This window comes from Peromyscus eremicus, chromosome 2, assembly GCF_949786415.1.
Source record: "Peromyscus eremicus chromosome 2, PerEre_H2_v1, whole genome shotgun sequence".
Taxonomy (NCBI): domain Eukaryota; kingdom Metazoa; phylum Chordata; class Mammalia; order Rodentia; family Cricetidae; genus Peromyscus; species Peromyscus eremicus.
Genome location: NC_081417.1, coordinates 34724555 through 34744244, shown reverse-complemented (window position 1 = coordinate 34744244; position 19690 = coordinate 34724555). Strand labels below are relative to the sequence as shown.

At 40.9% G+C, this 19690-nt stretch overlaps 1 protein-coding gene across 2 annotated transcripts in view; it reads left to right on the top strand.

Annotated features, from left to right (window-relative positions):
- Positions 1-7862: 7862 nt before the first annotated feature.
- The window catches only part of Terf1 (telomeric repeat binding factor 1), a 31067-nt gene continuing 19239 nt past the window's right edge, over positions 7863-19690 (top strand). The window contains exons 1-4 of one of the 2 annotated variants that reach the window (XM_059253995.1): positions 7863-8191; positions 10563-10658; positions 15146-15267; positions 17045-17131. In XM_059253995.1, the coding sequence (XP_059109978.1) occupies positions 7906-8191; positions 10563-10658; positions 15146-15267; positions 17045-17131 (591 nt within the window). In that variant the 5' untranslated portion in view covers positions 7863-7905. Of the gene's footprint in view, positions 8192-8345; positions 8461-10562; positions 10659-15145; positions 15268-17044; positions 17132-19690 lie in introns of those variants that run through there. The other variant, XM_059253996.1, reaches the window with a different exon arrangement.

Below are 19690 nucleotides of genomic sequence, written 5' to 3'. Positions count from 1 at the left end.
AAAATAGAATGGAAGAAAAGAAAAGAAAAGAAAAGAAAAGAAAGAAAAGAAAAGAAAAGAAAAGAAAAGGAGGGAGATTTACAGTCTACATAATTAACTACATTATTAACTACTACTGGCAGATGCAAATAATATACAGAGACTCACAGCAAGACATTATGCAAAGTGGGAAACCTTGGAACACTCATCCTTAAATGAGATGTTGTAACATGGCCCCAGACCTTAGCATACCCCAAGACCTACATGATGGAAGTTAAATTCCAGTTGTAAAACTCAGCATGTAGACAATACTACCTAATCCATCAAAGCCCATAGTTCTAGTAAAGTCTCTAAATGTGTACCAAATTGCTTTTTGGCTTCTGTAGTTCTGCTTCTGGCTAACTGTTCTTGTTAATTGAAGTGTGTCAACCCAGAATATGGTTTTTGTTTTTAAAAGCACATCCTGAGAAAGGCTTGGTGAGACACTGGGATCCCAAACACCCAGTGTAGTCGCAAGCCGGCTAATAAAGATTTCCTATTGGCTTAAATCCATGTCTGAATATCCCACAACAATGTCTCCATCAAATCCATCCTCTCAGGGTTCAAGGAACCCTGCAGAAGAGGAGGCAGAGGCAGAAAAAGTGTAAAAGCCAACTGGGTGGTGGTGGTGCACGCCTTTAATCCCAGCACACAGGAAGCAGAGGCAAGCAAGTCCTGAGTTTGAGGCCAGCCTGGTCTACAGAGTGAGTTCCAGGATAGCCAGGTTACACAAAGAAACCCTATGTAGAGAGAGAGAGAGAGAGAGAGAGAGAGAGAGAGAGAGAGAGAGAGAGAGAGGGAGGGAGGGAGGGAGGGAGGGAGGGAGGGAGGGAGGGAGGGAGGGAGGGAGGGAGAGAGAGAGAGAGAGAGAGAGAGAGAGAGAGAGAGAGAGAGAGAGAGAATATAAGAGCCAGAGGGAAGGGAGGACACCAAGAAAGCAAGGTCATATGAACTCACAGAGACTGAAGCAGCATGCACAGGGGCTGCACTCATCTGCACCAGGTGTATGTGTGTGTATATATATATATATACAAACATATAAAATGACTTCTAGTTTAGTGTTTTTTATGGATTCTTTAGCGTGCAAACTGATTCTTATGCCTTCTCTTGGGCTGTTTCTCCTTCTGTCTGTGTGTGTTGTCCAACTTTGATGTGATAGTAACTCTGAGGTGATTGTAACTCTGATGTGGTAGCTTTTGTTTTACCTTATTATATTTTATATAATTATCCCTTAAAAGCTTGTTTGTCTTGTAATGAGAGACAGAAAGGGAGTAGATCTGGATGGGAGGGGTCATGTGCAGGGACTGGCAGGAGTAGAAGGAGGGAAAATCATAATCGGGGTATATTATGTAAGAAAAGAATCTATTTTTTGTTTGTTTTTCGAGACAGGGTTTCTCTGTGTAGTTTTGGTGCCTGTCCTGGATCTCACTCTGTAGACCAGGCTGGCCTCGAACTCACAGAGATCTGCCTGGGTCTGCCTCTCAAGTGCTGGGATTAAAGGTGTGCACCACCACCACCTGGCCTTGAACAGAATCTATTTTTAATAAAAGGAAGAGAAAGAGACTGAAGCTTTAAAAAAAAACCAAAAACAAAACAAACAAACAAACAAAATGCTGTGCAATAGAACAGTGGTATTTATCCCTCTTAACTACCTGAAACTTTGTACCCAGTATTTTCCTTTCATCATCCCTAAACCTATAATTTACTTTGGATTGGTTGAGTTAAATAAACTATGATTCTAGTATTAATTTATTTCTTTTAGTTTTTTTATATGTGACTTCTAAAAACTTAGAAATTACATATGCAGCTGAGGTACTGTGTTGTTAAGTTGAGACCATGCTATTGTGGTCGGCATAGGTCCCACGCTTTTCTATTCAACAGGGGAAACCCATCACCAGGGCGCATGGTTTCAGCCAGAGATGATTTCTCGCCAGGGCGGGAAGAGTAGAAAGGGGACCCTGTGGCTCTCAACAGTTTGCTGTCACTTTCTTGTACTCACACATGCTATCGCGTTTGCTTTGGGCAGATGTATTTTATTAAAAATATTGACTAATCAGTGAATTGCTTAAAGCATACACCAGAAGGTATTTTTCTTAAATACAGCATTAAAATAAATGTTCATGGAGAACAAATCCCAAAATCTTCCATTGGCTGCCATGCACTGCAAACATTTCAGCCAATGGTGGACCTGTTTAGGAAGACTGTCGCACTAGGAGTATAAGGAAGCTGAGAACTTCCTACGACCTAGTGCTGTCACTGTGGCAATGACATAATGCAAGGAAGGCATTACTCCTGAGTTTGGGACGACAAGGACATAAACAAACCTACTGTCAGTCGTGTGACAGCAAAGACAATTACAGCCCATAATACTTGGTCACAACTGACGGTGTTGCCGGTTTATGCACTCATGGTGTTACCCTTTTATTTTGGAGGGAAAGGATCACACAATGACCGAATGCTGAAGTTCCTGATATCTGTTGTCACCACGAAAGCCATGAGCAGAGATAGGAGTTGAGTCTCTAAATTGTGATGTGTTCCAACAGACAGCAGTCTGGGAAGGCAGCATGTTCACAGTCTAAAAACTGCCCATCATCTCATCTCCCTCTAGAATACTCAGCTGGGCACACATCGAAGGCAGGCAGCCACTTAGGAGCTGTCTACTCCCATGGGCAGGTGGTCAACTGCATTCTGAGACATGTGATGTCTCCTGTCATCATCCCTTGCTCTCTAACATCATTCCATGGACGTCTGGACTCAGGCACTGGCTGAAATGCAGAGTCTAAGACGGTGTCTACCACTACCAACCTGTACACTCCTCCAAGGGCATCTGGGCTAAGGAAGTTGAACTGAAAAAAGCAAACCATTAACAGTATGTACATGTTAAGCTAATAATAATGTTTGCAAATTCCTCTGAACAAGTGAGTCCTTATAATATAGAACATAAAAGTGGCTCTATCCATTGTAGATGTAATTCTGAACAGTCTTATTAAATAAGAAACACAGAGCCAAATGCAGAGTTAAAATTATTTATCACTATTTCAGTGTGCTGCTTCTACTTACAAAAATGTACTGTAAAACAGAATTTAGGTCATGTTGCAACAGCAGCAGCCTCATTCACTTCCTGTTTACTTGTCTCCTGAGTGCATTGAAGGGCCATGGCTAATGATTGGCCCATCCCATACAGATGTGTATCTCAGGCATGGGTATCACCTGGCTCTATAATACCCATACATGGGCAATATATATCCTAATTCTGCATTTAGCATATCCCTGTTAAGTGATGTGTAACAATTGTGTTTCCTTGCAGGGCTAGCCTTCACACCACAGTGATTGTGTCCTATCAAAAATAGAGGCAGGCCGGGCAGTGGTGGCGCACGCCTTTAATCCCAGCACTCGGGAGGCAGAGCCAGGCGGATCTCCGTGAGTTCGAGGCCAGCCTGGGCTACCAAGTGAGTTCCAGGAGAGGCGCAAAGCTACACAGAGAAACCCTGTCTCGAAAAACCAAAAAAAAAAAAAAAAAAAAAAAAAAATAGAGGCAGGGCCCAGATGGTGGCACACACTTGTATATACAAGTGCCAGCGCAGCATGCACTTGTAGTGAGAGACTATTGAAGGAAGGAAGGGGGAGAGGGAGGGAGGGAGGGAGGGAGGGAGGGAGGGAGGGAGGGAAGTATCATGCTGAACATCGATTCTACAGACTCTTAGGATATGTTAAAAGCTCTAAAATATTAGCATGTCTAAATTAATATTTCCTTGCTGAAACCTGCTTGGTTTCTGCTATAAACACTCCTGCAGTTCTTGGCAGTAGTTTACTGAAGTAATTCTGAAGATGGGGAGCTGGGCGTGCTCATACTCCCCTGAAATCCCAGCTCTCTCAAGGCTGAGGCAGAAAGATACTGAGTTTCCACTAGTATGGGCTATATAGTAAGACCTGGTCTCTACAAGTAGGAACATATCTCTCAGTATATACAAAGGTTGGTAACATACACCTATTAACTGAACTGAAGACAGCCTAAGGAAATCTGAGGTCTAAATCTACAACATTCCATCTCTCCACAATCCTCAAGTCTACTCTGCCTTTAACATAGTAGTAGCTTCTTCATAAAACTTCAGTTCACAGTAAAAACACAAATATTAAACATGGTGGATAGAAGAATTTAAAAGCTGGATTTCAAAGTGTTCCTCAGAAAAACAGTTCAAGATAAAATAAAAAAAAAAACAGTCCTAGAAAATGTGACATCATGGGACTTATTATCTAAGTTGCACGGCCATTTCTTCAGTAGCTTTGATGGCATTGATAGCATCCACAATCCCCTCTTCTACAGTGAGAAACCAGAGCCAGCAGTGTGGAAAAGCCCCAATGGTCAGAAATCCCACTGGAGAAGTCAAATCCACCTCCCAGCATCCCATCTTTGGTTTCCAGTTTCACTGTCAGGAGCATCACTGGACCAATGGAACCTCTCCTTTGTAACAGCCTATTGGATAACTTTGATAAAGTCAAAGTTATGGGCAACTATACAAAGCGTACAAACTGAACTTGGCCAGAAAGTAGAATTTCCTAATTTTACCCAAAGGGATGGCTCTATGTATGTATGTATGTATGTATGTATGTATGGTGGTGCTGGGCACACTACACAAGCACTCTAGCACTGAGATATATTTCCAGGCCCTAGATTGGCCTGAGATTTACAATATCTGAGCTTCCCAAATAGTGGGATTATAGGTATGTAGCATCACATTCAGCTAGCAAGTGGCTTTTATTTACTTAATAATATTTATTTATTCAGTCTCACATAGTCCAGACTAGTCTCTAACTTGTAGGCCACTTTGTGGCCTGGAACTCTGATCCTTCTGCCTCCATGTCCGTAAGTGCTGAGATTGCACTAAACCTGACTGGGGTGACCTTGAAAATCATAAACTGAAGATTTTCTCTCTTCACCTAACCCACTCCCATCCCTAACTACTAGCTCTGCCTTCTTTAAAACAGCCCTGGGTAAATGGTGCTTTTTTTGGTAAGTCTCTCTGAGTGTGTGTGTGTGTGTGTGTGTGTGTGTGTGTGTGCGCGCGTGCGTGCCTGTGAAGGCCAAGTGAGAGCTTCAGATCCTCTGGAGCTGGAGTTAGAGGTAGTTGTCAGGTGCCCCATGTTGGTGCTGGGAATGAGACTCTAATCTTCTGGAAGAGCAGTAAGATCTCTTAACCACTGAGCCCCTAACAAGTTCTATTATAGGCCTAGAAAGCACTAGTCCCTTGGTTCAATCTCCAACACTTCCTCCCTCCCTGCCCCCCAAAAGATTTTTATTTAGCTGTTTTACATGCACCACAGTTCAATTTTCTAAAATTGTTTAGAAAAAAATATACCTACCATTGCTACTCTATGAACTGATAGTCCCAAAACAGCCACACCTGTGTAGAACATGCTTCAGATGGATTAACTGAGTCAAATTCCCAGTTGTGGAGAATCAGAATACTGTAGATCTAAAGTGAAAATTATGGGCTAATGTTAATTCCCTTACAACGATTTATCACCTATCTCTGTATCTGACTTAATATTCCTTTAACTATTGGCTACAATCTTTGAATTGTATTCTCGGCAGGCCACTAGTTCCCACCAACCTCAAAACTAAGAGCATCATTTACAAAGCACCTAAACACTCCGAGGAGTTATTTCTTTTTGCTGTAACCCACCGGTCATCACTCTAGAGGCATTGGGACCTGGTAGAATGGAGATGATAAATAAGATGGAATAAAGTCTCATGTGACCTTTCTTAACACTCAGAGCATCAGACAATTTATACTTCGAGAGTTAACAAAGGTCACATGAGTAAAGTTCTCATGAGCTCAAGCTGTATACAATCACAAGGACAAGCCACATCAGTCAAAAATATGTTTTCCCACAGAGACATATAAAGGATAGTCGAAACATTTAATCGAGTAACAACAGCAAGCAATGATGAGTAATCTGAAGCAAACTCACTCCTGTCTGCTACACCTGGGAGGAACACAAAAACACATTCCAAGAACAGTTCCGTGCTTTGAAGAAACTGAGGTCACAAGTCTCTTGTGTTTTTGGAGTGTTCTCACAAGTGACTAGAATTCTCACATGATGATGTCTGGACTGCATGTGTTCTGACACCCATCTCCTGGCTGTCTTCTCCAGTGACTGGTAAATGAGTTGACTCATGGCTGCCCTTCTGTTCTGTGACCATAAAAGTTCATGTCATCACTTCCACACAGTAGAACATGGCGTTAGGGGCAACCTGAATCTGTCTTCAGTCCACTGTCACCCATAGTTGACTAAGAATAAGCTACCCCTATTCCCTGGGGAGGAGAAATCTTTGTTCTTCATTAACAATGGCTCCAGCAAAGTTGTTACTGGGAGTGTAACTAGGGGAGTGTTACAGTTCCGCTTTGCTCCAGCTCAGGTGAAAATTGTTACTTCTCGGCTCCATTCCATTCCAGCCAAAGGTCTCACCCAAACCTCATTCAAAAGATTTATTGGAGGGAAGAATCCAGGAAGGCAGCTGCCTCTGCCAGGGTGGAAAAAGGCAGCTCCCAAACTGAATAGCCACAGGGCTTATATAGGGCTTCTTAGAGGCAGAATTTTTCCAGGGAGATTTTCCAGGAATTGGTGGAATTTCAATCCCTGAGCTTGGACAAGTTCAGAGATTGGCTAGATTTCATGCTCAGGGGTTGGTTGGTTTTTGTGTTGAGTTGGTCAAGGAGTGTATTTCTTGGGTTTTGGTTTCAGGACCAAAGTGTGTTTCTTTCACTGTCATTTTTAACCGTTTGGCTCTGGTCTCAGGGTCAGGGTGTTTCTTTGGCTCTAGTTTCAAGGCCAAAGTGTATTTCTTTGGCTGGTCCTTTTATCCTACAAAGGCTTCCTCTGCTTTTTCATTCACAGCCTGGGGTTAGACAGCATATGAATAATTCTCCATGCAGAAAGGCTTTTGAATTCCCTTTTGTTCCCACCTGACCCACACTTTGTGCCAGAACACCTAAGGTGTGGCTCCTTTGCTCTTCTGAAACAGAAGGGGACAGCAAGCTAGAAGCAGTTCTTGAGGATGAAAAGGGCCAAGGAAAAAACATCTTGACCCTGACTTGACCCCAGGACTAAGGCTTGAAATCCCACCCATCCCTGAGCTTGCCCCAGAATCAGACCCCAAAAACCTACCAATCCCAAGCTACCCTGGAAAGCTCTGCCCCCTAAGAAGTCCTATCTGAGGTCTGTATCCTGTTCTGTTTCCTGATGTTTCTCACACCAGGGAGGAAGCCACCCTCCTGGATATTTTGGTCCCAATCAATCTCTTGAGTGAGGCTTGTTATGCAATGTGACATTTTCCCCTGAGGGCAAGTTCTAATTACCCTTTCTTTTTCCATGTGCCCCAGGCTGACCTGGACTCTGTAGCTGAACCCTGAATTCCTAATCTTCCTGCCTCCATCTCCTTAGTGCTTCTGGGATTACAGACAGCACAGTGCCATGAAGTCAAAAAACTGCAGGCGAAAACCCGCTCCATTTTAACTAACTTGTGTTTTCGGCCGGGGAAGGGGGCGGTGGAAGGTTCGAGACACGGTTTCTCTCTGTAGCTTTGGAGCGTGTGCTCCAAAAGGAACTCCTCCGTAGGGCTGCACGGAAACTCACCTGCCTCTGCCTCCAGAGCGCTGGGATTGAGGGTTTCCGCCACCACCGCCCCCAAAGGCGGGTTGTATTTTTTTAAAAATTATCCGCCCTGCCTCAGACTGACAGGCAATTTAGCAGGTTCCAGCCAATGGGAAGCTAAGCTCCAGCCACTAGCCCATCCCAGCGGCGCGATTGGCTGACGTCCACGCCCAACGCCAGCCAATCGGCGCCCGGCGCCCGCAGAGGCCCTCCGCGCGCCTTCGGTTTAACATGGCGGGCGCTGTCAGCTCAGAGGTCCGGAGTGCGCGGGGCTGTGCTGAGCGGGAGGATGCGGACTCTCCAGGGAAGGAGGTGACGGAGCCGGCGGGAGACGACGCGGAGCGGCTCGAGGGCCAGGTGCAGCCGGGGGTCCCGGAGGAGGAGAACGCGAACCTGGTGGCCGAGGCCGAGGCCGTGGCAGCCGGCTGGATGCTCGACTTCCTCTGCCTGTCTCTGTGCCGAGCCTTCCGCGACGGCCGCTCCGAGGACTTCCGCCGGACTCGTGACAGCGCGGAAGGTGAGTGCCGGCCGTGCACGGCCCGGGGGCTGCCCTGCGGGCCGAGACCTGCTTTCCCGCACACCCCGGGCGGGTTCACGGAAGACCCCGGCCGCGCGAAAGCCGCCGCCTCCTCCCGTTAGCTGGGAGCCCCGCCCCCCGCCGCCTTTATAGAAAAGTGAGTTAGTTCATCTGAGGTGCTAGTAGGGGAAGAGGGGTGCTCTAGATCCGGGTGTCACGTTACAGTTTTAAAAAGGTTCCTCACAGATAAGGCTGGCGCCATGGCATGGGTAAGTAACGGTAGAAAATTAAATCCTGAATTGAAGTCACTTCACTGTACTTCCGTTGAGAATAGGCTACGGTTACTCCGTGGTGATAGAGTAGAGTTGGAGACATCGCAGTGGACTCCTGTTAATTAATACATATGCAGTCTTTTGGCCTTGTGTGCTGTAACATACATCTGACGTAATCAGCGCATGGAAAGAAGAGGTATATCTTGCACAGTTCTGGGTGTTTCTGTGCCTGGAACCTGGAAGAGTCAGCTCATCATGGTGCCCAGCTCCTAGTGGAGCAGGAGAGCGAAGGTGGCAGTCTTTCAAACACGGGGCATAATCTCAACTTAACGGAGCATAATTTAACTTAAGAGCAGTGTATCCAGGAGAGAGCAGACTGTCAAAGGTGGCAGCTACAAGGGAGCAGAACTTTTTTGATGCCAGGATGTAAGAGAGACAGGAATAAAGGTCCTACGGCCCCTTAAAAAGACACCCTCGATGACTTAAAATCTGCAGGAGGCTCCGTGTCCTAAAGTTCTACAGTCTCAGCAAGTGTGTGGACCAAGCCTTGAGAAGGAAGCGTTCTAGATCCAAACTACAGCAGATGAATATAGAAAATTTTAAGAAGTTGGGAGGAGGGAGGCGTGCCTAGCGGGGGTAGTACAGCTTGTGAATGCTTATCTTACAAGCCCAGGACCTTAGTTTGATTCCCCAGAACCCATATAAAAAAGCTGAACACATTGTATTCGCAGCACTGGGAAGACAAGGTTCACTGGCCAGCCTGATTTGACAAGCTTCAGGCCAGTGGAAGGCCTTGTCTTAAAAGGGAGAAGGGAGATGAGGAGAAGTGGCTCAGTAGTTAAGAGCGCCGACTGCTCTTCCAGAAAACCTGGGCTTGAGTCTCAGCACTCACATGGCAGAGTCTGTGATTCCAGTTCCAGAGTATCTAATGCTCTCTTCTGGTCTCAGCATCATGCACTGAACACACGTTACACAGACAGACATGCGGACAAAACACCCATACACATAAAATAAAACTTTTGTTTAAATGTTAAAAAAAAAAAAGTTTGACAGTGCCTGAAGAATGAGACCCAAAGTTTGCCCTCTGGCCTGTGTAAGTGTGAGATATCCAGGAATATGGTTGGCTCACCAGTATACATATTCACTGCCAAGTGCATCTTTGTGAGTATTCAAATATTTGAGAAATAAATGTTTTAAAATCGATCTTTATGATTTGAACAAACTCAATGGAAACCTTGACATATGTATAATATTTCCTATAATATAAAGGATTTCATAGTATAAATTTCAAAGTAGTGGTTTGATACATTTTATAATTTAGATATGAATCTTTCCTTAGTACTACTTGTAAAAGCAATTTTGAGTTTTTCACAATTGAGTTACATTTTGTAAGAACAATATGTTACAAAACTTTCTGATTTTTAAAAGATTGAACAATTAGAATCTATAGGTCTATGTTTATGATCAGTTTTTGTTGAGCGTTAGATTAGTGAAGGTTCTCTAGAGTAACAGAAGCTACAGAATAAATCTATATATAGAAAAAGAATTTATTAGAATTATTTACAGGCTGTGGTCCAGCTAATCCATAATGGCTACCTGTGTACAGAGTCCAAAAATCCAGTAATTAATTGTTCAATCCATGAGGCTTGATGTCTTAGCTGGTCTTCAGTATATGCCGGAATCCCAAAGTAGGAAGTAGGCTCTAATGTCAATGAAGGAATGTTTATCGAGGGTGGGAGGACACTGGCAAAAAGAACTTCCCTCTTACATCTCTTTTATATAGGCTTCCAGCAAAACATGTGGCCCAGATTAGAGGTGGATCTTCCCACCTCAGAAGATCTGGATCAAAGGTTTGTCTTCCCACCTAAATTCCAAATTAGAAGTGGATCTTCCCACTTCAGATAGTCCAATTAAGAAAAAAAAAAAAAAAATCACTCATAGGTGTGTCCAGCCATTTTTTGGTTTTAGTTAATTCTAGATGTAGTCAAGTTGAGAACCAAGAATAGCCATCCCAAGTGTTATAATCTAATACTTAACACTGTATTGTGGCTACTAGATTGTGATAATATTTTAATAAAAGTCTTTCTTTTCTTTTTTAGCTATTATTCATGGACTACCCAGGCTTACAGCTTACCAATTGAGAACTGTGTATATATGTCAGTTTTTGACAAGAATTGCAGCAGGAAAATCTCTTGGTAAATACAAATTTGATATTAGAAATCTTTTAACTTATATCTAAATATAAGACATGAGAAACTGATGAGCACTATATTTTCCTTTTGTGGCAAGGAGAGAAAGTTTGCCTATACATCTGGCATACACATAAGCATATCTAAAGCAAATAAAGAAATACAGTTTTGTCTTTCTAGAACAGTGGCTCTCAAGCTTTAGCCTGCTTCATATTATTTAAAGGGCTTCTTAAAACAAGAGAGCCATTCTGCCTCACCATGAGTTTGGCTCCCAGATGATTCAGATGTTATGGAGGGAGGACTACATTTCATAGACTCTTGGAGATTTCAGGTGAAGTGATGACAGCCACCATACACACTGTTTACTGGCAGCTGTTGAAACTTGATGCCTGTCCTTGTACAAAAAAACATAATTTGTAGTTGTAATCTGTCTCCCTTATTTTTATGGTTCATTTTAGATTATAATGAACAACTTTATTTTATCAATCATGACTCATATTTACAACATGGTCATTTAGAAGGCTGTTTGGTAAAAATAATTACTTTATGTTGGTTTTTATAATTTATAAAATACTTTCCCAGCAATATTTGTTGGTGAGCAGTACTTACATAGAACTGCTTACTTATAAAAATGTATTATATAAACTCTCAGACTATTAGCACCATACTAAACTATACCTAAGCCATATAACCTGCTTTATTTGGAGAATGAAATTAGGGGCTTGGTGTCTGATATTATTCCTGGGGCAATTTACAATCTCCCCACAATATGGAACCCATGACAAACCGGAGTAATGTTGACACCAAATTCTAACTTGGTGAACCAGTTGGTTTATTGTAGTTACTTACAGGATCATGGACAACTCAAAAACAATTGCATCACCAAAAGCTCATCCCAGTATGAGTGGCAGCTCAGGAAAGCTGAAACTCTGGAGCTCCCTGGATAACTTGTAGGCAGTTCAACAGGTTAGGGAGTCTCCTCTCCTAAGTAGCCCCTACTTAGCCATAAGGGAGGGGCTTGTACATCTGGTAAGTTTCAGGGACTTCCTGGGTCTTTTTACGCTTACCTCTAGGATGGAATATTTGAACTAGATGGAAACTACTACACAGCAGGGCTAAAATAGATGCAGAAGAGAAGGCTATGTGTAGGTTAGGGCCTGTGGCTGAAAAAGCTAACAAGGTGATGTAGACACAATTGGAAAATTTCGGACCATAACTTACAGTATTGTAGTTAATTGGGTGGTTTTGTAAATCAGATGTGGCAGAATATTCTAAACTGCTTAGCAGTGCTTTACACATAATAGTTACTCTGTATATCTTAGTTTCTTTCCAGGTAATCTTCCCTTCAAGGGATAAAAAACAGATTTTGTAACTAAGCTGTGGTTGACTTGTTTTGTTTGTTCATTTTTGCAGAGACAGAGACTGAACCCAGGGTCTCGTGCGTATTAGACAAATGCTATACCAGTGAGCCATATATATCTATCCTGACTCCGTGGCTTAATCTTTAAGTGTACCAGGATTCTGTTTTGAATTTATATCTTAGATAAAAATCACAAAGATCATCGAGCAAGAATCAGTTTCATCATAGTTAAAGATTAGGGTTTTGTTTGTTCGTGTTTTGCAGTGCCGTGTACCCAGGGCCTTTGACTTGAAGGTGAATGTGGCACCATTAAGCTATAGACCCATTGGATTTTCGGTGATCTTTTAGTAATTCCCCATAGTAGCACTTCCCAGTAGAAAAGTGGTCCATGTTTGAAATTTAAGATGTTTTAGTAATTAAATTAAGACAACTAAAAGAAAGTAGAATTAATTTTAATGGTATCTTGTTTAACCCAGTAATCCAGTATTTTTAAAATATGCCAACATGTAGTGTACGAAAGGTTGATGAGGTGTCTTATTTTTGTAGTAAGTTTATGATGTAGTATTTTATATTTAAAGCAATCTGTTTCAACTAGTTGCGTTTTAACTGCTAAGTGCTTATAAGTAGGTAGTAGCTGCCATATTGGCTCCTGTCTCCAGCCCCACAGAACTGAAAAATAAGACATCTCGGGGGGGGGGGGGGATGTTTATAACAAGTTTTCTCATCTCAAAAACTTTTATGTACCTCAGGCTGTCCAGAAACTCATAGTCCTCCTGACACAAGGACTTATAGGTGTGTGCCACCATGCCTGACTCTTTATTTCTTCAGATCTAAGATTAGGAATTTCCAGGCCTCTTACACTTCAGCAGACAGAGTTCAGAAGATGCACTGTGAGGAAAAGCCAGTCATGTGTTTTCAGTTTCTTTAGTTTCCAGTCTACCAATCCAATGTCAAGGAACCCATCAGAAGCTTTTCTGATTTCTCTTTTCCCTGTAAAATGCTGCCTACTCGACCAGGTCTTCAAACCCCATCCAAAAGTAAGCCCAGGCAAGAAAAGAGGAGGCAGGTGCACATTAGCAGCTCACCTCCACAGAGATTCTTCAGAACTTGGGCTTGCCTCACTCTCATTGTTTCCATGTCAGCTCCTTGTCCTTTGCAACACGACTTTACATTTCCACCTGTTCTACTTAGAGGGAAGGTGGTTATGTGATCCCTATCGCTTTGCCGTTCTGCTCCATGCTGGGGCCTTTTGTTCTTCACTTGGATTTTAGCATTTTTCCCCTGGTTCTATGAGAAATGTAAGTGGAATGTTTATAAATTACGTTGAGGGGCCGGAGAGATGGCTCAGTGGTTAAGAGGACCCAGGGTCAATTCCCAGCACCCACATGGCCCCTCACAACTGTCTGTAACTCCAGTTCCAGGAGATCTGACACCTTCACACTAATGCTCATAAAATAAAGTAAGAAAAAAAATAATAAATAATAAATTACGTTGAATCTGTTAATCACTTTCATAACGGTAGCCATTTTTCAATATTCTGTCAGTCAGTGAGTATGGGAGGTCTTTTCATCTTCTGGTGTCTCCAACTTCTTCAGTATCTTAAATTTTTCATTGTACAGACCTCTTACCGCCTGGCTTAGGTTTAATCCTAAGTTCTTTATTTTACTGTGATCAAGATTTTTTTCCTGGTGCCTCTCTCAACAAACTTATTATTGGTGTAAAGGAAAGCTACTGAATTTTGCATTTTGATTTTATATTCTGCTACTTCTCTAAAAGTGTTTATCAAATCCAGGTGTTTTGTAGTAGTTATTAGAGTCTTTTGGGCACAGAATCATGCCATCTGCTGAGATGAGCTGTTCTTTGAGACACACAGTAAGTGGTCTTTAAAAGTCCTGGTATCTGCCTCTCCCAGGTTTCTAGTCCTACTTCAGAAAACAAAGAAAGTTGCCTGATAAGCTTTCTTTATTAGTAAGAATGTCTTTTGTGTCCCTGCCTTATATTCCATCTCAGTTTTCCCAAATGTTCTTTTTATCCTGTCTATATTTCTTGGTTATTTTCTCATTATCCTTATTTGTTATTTCTTCTTACAGCACTTGGCTTCATGTGTGCAGAGTAAGTGTTCTACTGAACTGTATCCCGAGGTCATATTCTAGAGCTTAAGCAGTTTCCAGATGTACCTAGTCATCCATGTGTTTGAAAATTTCTGAATGATTCTCAAGTAGAGCAAACATAGAGCCCCTGGCATAATAATGTACTTCTAGGAACGTACTAGGTATATTGGCTTGTCCACATTATGTCATTTATGGATTATGAAGTCCACATGGACAGAACTTGTTTTTATTTTTGTTTTGAAACAAGGTCTCACCCAGGCTAGGCTTGAATTGTGAGTCATGCTCCTGCCTTAGCCTCACAAGTGCTGGGATTATAGACTTGAGTTACCATGTGTTATGGTTTGTTCTTTGTGTTTGAATCTTAAGTACTGAGTACAACTTGGATTATAAATTATTATTTTTTTAGCCTGAAATATTGGAAATGCCAAAAGAGGCCAACAGAAAATTTAAATCCATAAAATTGCTAATATGGATGTGCTATTTAGTATATGAAGTTATACCCAACCTTAAAATTCTCTTCAGTATATTCACTTATTGTGTAGTTAGTTGAGTTGAAATGAACCATAACAGTTATGAAACTAGAGCTTTAGAGTAATATAGCTAGTAAATGGTTCCTTCCCCAAAATTTAAAATATAGTTGTATGATGGAATAAGAGCATTTTTACCTTCAAGACACTTAAAATTGTAGCCAGGCATGGTGGTACATACCTGTGTTCCCAGCACTCTAGAGGCCCAGACAGAAAGAAAGAACTGGAGCTTAAGAACTGGGCTACATAGCAAGACCTGTCTTAAAAGAAAGAAATTTTTAAAAATTAATAAAAAGTTTCTGGTTTTTATAATTTCAGTGGTTTTTCTTTTTTTCTTTCTTTTTTTGTGAACAAATTAACTTACAAAAATCATTTTCCTTAACTGTTGTGTACGAAAAATGGCTGGCATATAGTATATAGTTGATAAGTTTGAAAAAGGCGAAGTTTTTAAGGTTCTACTTAACTTACAATTAATTTGCTTTTCTGTTTTAAAAGATGCACAGTTTGAAAGTGATGAGCGTCTTACACCCTTGGAATCAGCCCTGATGATTTGGGATTCAATTGAAAAGGAACGTGACAAACTTCATGAAGAAATACAGAATTTAATTAAAATTCAGGTATGAGTATTATTTTGTGCTTGCTGTTTTGCTAGAAAATTGTATCAGTTGCTTTTCTCATTGATGAAACAAAATCCCTAACAAGAAGCATCTTAAGGACAGGCTGTAGAGATGGTTTAGTGGTTAAGAGCAGTTCAATTCTCAGCACAACATTAGGAGTTCACAGCCACCTGGAACTCCACTTCCCTGTTCTGGTCTCTGCAGGTACCTGCACACATGTGTGCGCACACAGATTTATACACATAAAGAAAAATCAATCTTCTGAGGAAAAAAAATGGAAAAGGTAATCAGAGAAGAAGGGTTTGTTTTAGCTTATAATTTAAGGAGATACAGCCCATGTTGGGGGAGGCATAGCATAGGAGTGTGAAGTGGTTGGTCATCTCGTGTCTGCAGTCGGGCAGCAGGGAAGAGATGAGTGCCAGTGTCCACTTACTTGTTTTTATTCAGCCCACAACAACCCTCACCCATGGAATAGTGCTGCCAATGTTGAGGGTAGGTTTTCACTTCTCAGTTAGTCCATTCTGGAAATACGCTTCTAAGTCCAGTAAATTTGAGAGTGAATATTAACTGTCACAAATAGGAAAACATCTAACATCCAGAATAAAAATAACCTGTCAGAAGTTGGGCTATAAACCTAGTGAAAATCTTAATGAAATCTTCTCATTTAGAGCATTGGCCCTCGGTTTACAGCCTTCACATGAGCACCAAGCCCAGAACTTAATGTTTCATATCTAGGTGTAGGTTGCCTCTGTGTTGCAGGAAGCACTGTAGCTATTTAAAGTTCCAAACAAACTTTAAGGATTCAAGCTCTTCTCTTTTTTTAACGAAAGGATTATAAATACAGAGGAAAAATAGCAGGTTGCTTGTTTATTATAGGGTGTTGGTTCTGGTGCTGGGGACTGAGCCCAGGGCCTCACACATGCTGTGCGTGGATTTTTGTGATGAGAATATGTAGAATTTTAACCATGCTAAGACTTGAATTTTAGTACACTGCTTAAGAATAAGAAACCAGAAGAGCCAAACATCTGCCTGCAGTTAAAGCAAATACTTCCTTAGTTCAATACGTTTTTCCTCAGCTTTAGAAGGTTTGTAATTTTTTTTTTTCTTAAGTTGCACAAGAGAGAGAAACCCAAGGTGGTTTCCTACTTAGTGTGATGCCAAATGAAGTTAGGACCCCGAGATAAGACATTGTGTAGAAAAACACCTGCTTCTTCGAAGAATTCAACTTACAAAAAAGAGGTTTTTCATGTTTTCACAATCTTTGAGACTCTAAAGAAAGCTGACTGTTTACTACATTACTAGACAGTTGAGAAGGGGACAGTGACATTTAGGACATTGTTACTTTTGCCACGCTGTTGTATGCATTTCACATAACAGTTCTTCATTTTGGGTTGTGAGCCTAGCCTTTAACGACTGAGCCATCTCTCCAGCACTCACATAACAGTTCTGTCGGGGGTAGGTGTACTGTCTCCACCATGTACAGCATATAGAAATGAGCAGCGGGATCAGTAGTCTTTCCAGATAATAAATTCACTTCTAATCTATTAATTACTGCTTAGAGATGCTGGGTATATCATTGTAAATGTGTACAGAGCTATTAAGAATTTTTAAAACTTTTTAAACCATAATTATTTCATCATTGAAAAACTATATCTTTATCAAATAAAATACATAAAAATGTTTTAAATGACGCCTTTCAGAATTAACTATGCACTTAGTCAAATAATGGTTGGGTATTTTAAAAAGCAACTTAAGATTTGTATATGTCATCTTTAAGGCTGTGGCTGTTTGTATGGAGAATGGCAGCTTTAAGGAAGCAGAAGAAGTGTTCGAAAGAATATTTGGTGATCCAGAATCTCACACGGTAATTATTTATATTAAAACAATAGAATTAATTTTACAGCTGTTTATATGGGGTGAGGAAAATGGAAAGAAAATTGAAAGAGAAAAGGAATGCTTTACCAAACTCAGTATATTAAAAAAATAATTCTAATGATTAGTACAAAAATGTACTATTTTAGTTACCCTTTTGTATATCAAGTACTTATATTTACAGTATGGCCGACTTGATAGTCACATTTCAAGGGCTCAGCAGTTACATTGGGAGTTTGGGGGCTGCCGCATTAGGCAGCATAAATATAGAGAGGCAGTGTAACTTGTTTACTTTTCTAGAATCCGTCACCTCATTTATTGATTGATTGATTTTTATTGTTGTATTGTTGAGATAAAATCTGTTTCTGTATCCAAGGCTTACCTCAAAACTCAAGATAATTTAGCCTTCACCACTATAGTACTAGGACTGTAGACACATACTACCGGGCCTTTCCCCATTTTCTGTACTTTCTTTTTCCTTTTTCTTTCCCTTTTTCCTTTTTTTGAGATGGGATCTCAAGAGTGTGACACCACACCCAGCTGGAGTTTGTTATATGATCATTTGCAGTTTGTCTGTGTATATTAATATGGTCAGTAGACCTCTGGTTGTTAAAATACTAAAAACAGTATTGTTGGGGTAAATTAAATATCTTCAAAGAAAGAAAAGATAATCTTATATTTCTAGCAAATTTTTTATTGAACATCTATCCCTCTAGAAGAAAGCAGTGTGTTCTGGGTATTTAAGTAGATATGTTTGCACCAAGAAACACACTTGTGTGAGGAGCCCCTCCATCAGGAAACTAGCTAGCTCAGAATGAAGCTCTATGGTGGCACTATAGCACTTGCCTAACATGTACAAGTGCTAGATTTGGTCCTTGGCACCACCAAAAAGAAAGATCAGCCAGGCATGGTATAGTACATACCTGTAATCCTACACTCAAGCAAATCTTCTGGTCATTTGAAAAAGTGTTTGTCTTTCCCAGCATAACTACTAACCAGTCTTCTCTCCCTAAAGATCTGCTTTATAGTGGAATCATATACAAGGTTGTGATTATAGTAGTTTATTCATTTCTTTTTGTTGTTGTTGTATGAGTAGGTAGTAATTTAACTTTCCTGTGCTGGACATTTAAGTTATTTCATTCTTGCTTTAGGTAAGACATTATCTGATTTGACCCTTCTCCTAGGATATAATACCCCAGAAATTTCAGCAGAGAGCCTGATGATTTTGTTGGATTTCCTACTCATGTGTTGCCTTCTTAGTATTACTAGATTAATGAAAACTGTTTCTGTCTCATTAGAGAAAAACTTAGGAACAATAAACATAAAGTACTTAGGAGAAAGTATTCAACTTCCCTAGTGTTGGCAAAATCAGTGAGACATTGCCAACTAACTCATTGACCTAGTTCCCATACTTTCAGCCTGGCAGCAGTTTTCATTGGTTAGAACACCAACAGTTGGCCCACAGGATGGCCAAGTGTTTAGATGCCTGCTTATCTTCCTCTCTGAAGTATAAATTGACGCATTAGAGAGTCAAGGAAAAATATGCAAGCACACATTCCAGTGAGTTCCATTTCTAGATAAATATCTTAGAATAACTTATGTTTTCTCTATATGCTAAAAGCCATGAAGTTTTAAAGACAAACAGGAAAATCCTAGATCTTACTGAGACAGTCTAGGATCAAGCCTACAGTCTTTTCAAGTTCTATAGTATTTATTGCTTATCCAGCATTGAGACAACTACTGTATAAGAAAAATTTATATTGAGCACAAAAGGAGTAAGAGAAATTGTTTGAGCATTGCAGTAATAGCAAATAACCTCAGTTCATCAAGCAGCTAAATGAACGAATGATGACTGATCAATATACTAGACAGTGGTACAAATAACTTTTCCTATACATTAACATAAGTAATTGCCAGGAACATAGAATTAAGGAAAAACACACTTTTACAAATGCTACTGTTTGTATAAGATTAAAGTCACAGGACTTCAGGGATGCTGCAGTGAAGTAAATTGCTTGCTATGCCAAAGTATGAAGACCTGCACTCAGATTCCCAATGCCCACATAGAAAGCCAGACATGGTGGCAGGTACCTAATCCTGGTGTTGGGAAGCAGAGACTGGAGGATCACTGGGGCTTAGTGGCTAACCAGTCTAGCCAATCAGTGAGGACCAGGTTCAGTGAGATAACCTGACCAAAAACATCAGGCAGAGAGCAATAAGGGGAGACTGGCATTGATGCAGGCATCACATATGCACACCAGAATCTATAAATCACGTTAGAACTGGTGAACAACACTACCTTATTTATAGACATATAAGTATGTTATACAAGTGTAAAGAAATGTACCTTGGGGAAGCAGCAGTACTGGGAACAGAACCCATTGTAATGCTTAGACTAGACAAGCACTCTGCTTCTGATGAGCTGTGCACACCTTTAGCCCTAAGCAATTTATAAAGATAGTCAATTCTGAATTCTGGGGAACAGTAGAGGTGAGGACAAAAAAAAAAATGGGATGCAATCAGATTATGGAAGTAAACAGATTTTAAACAT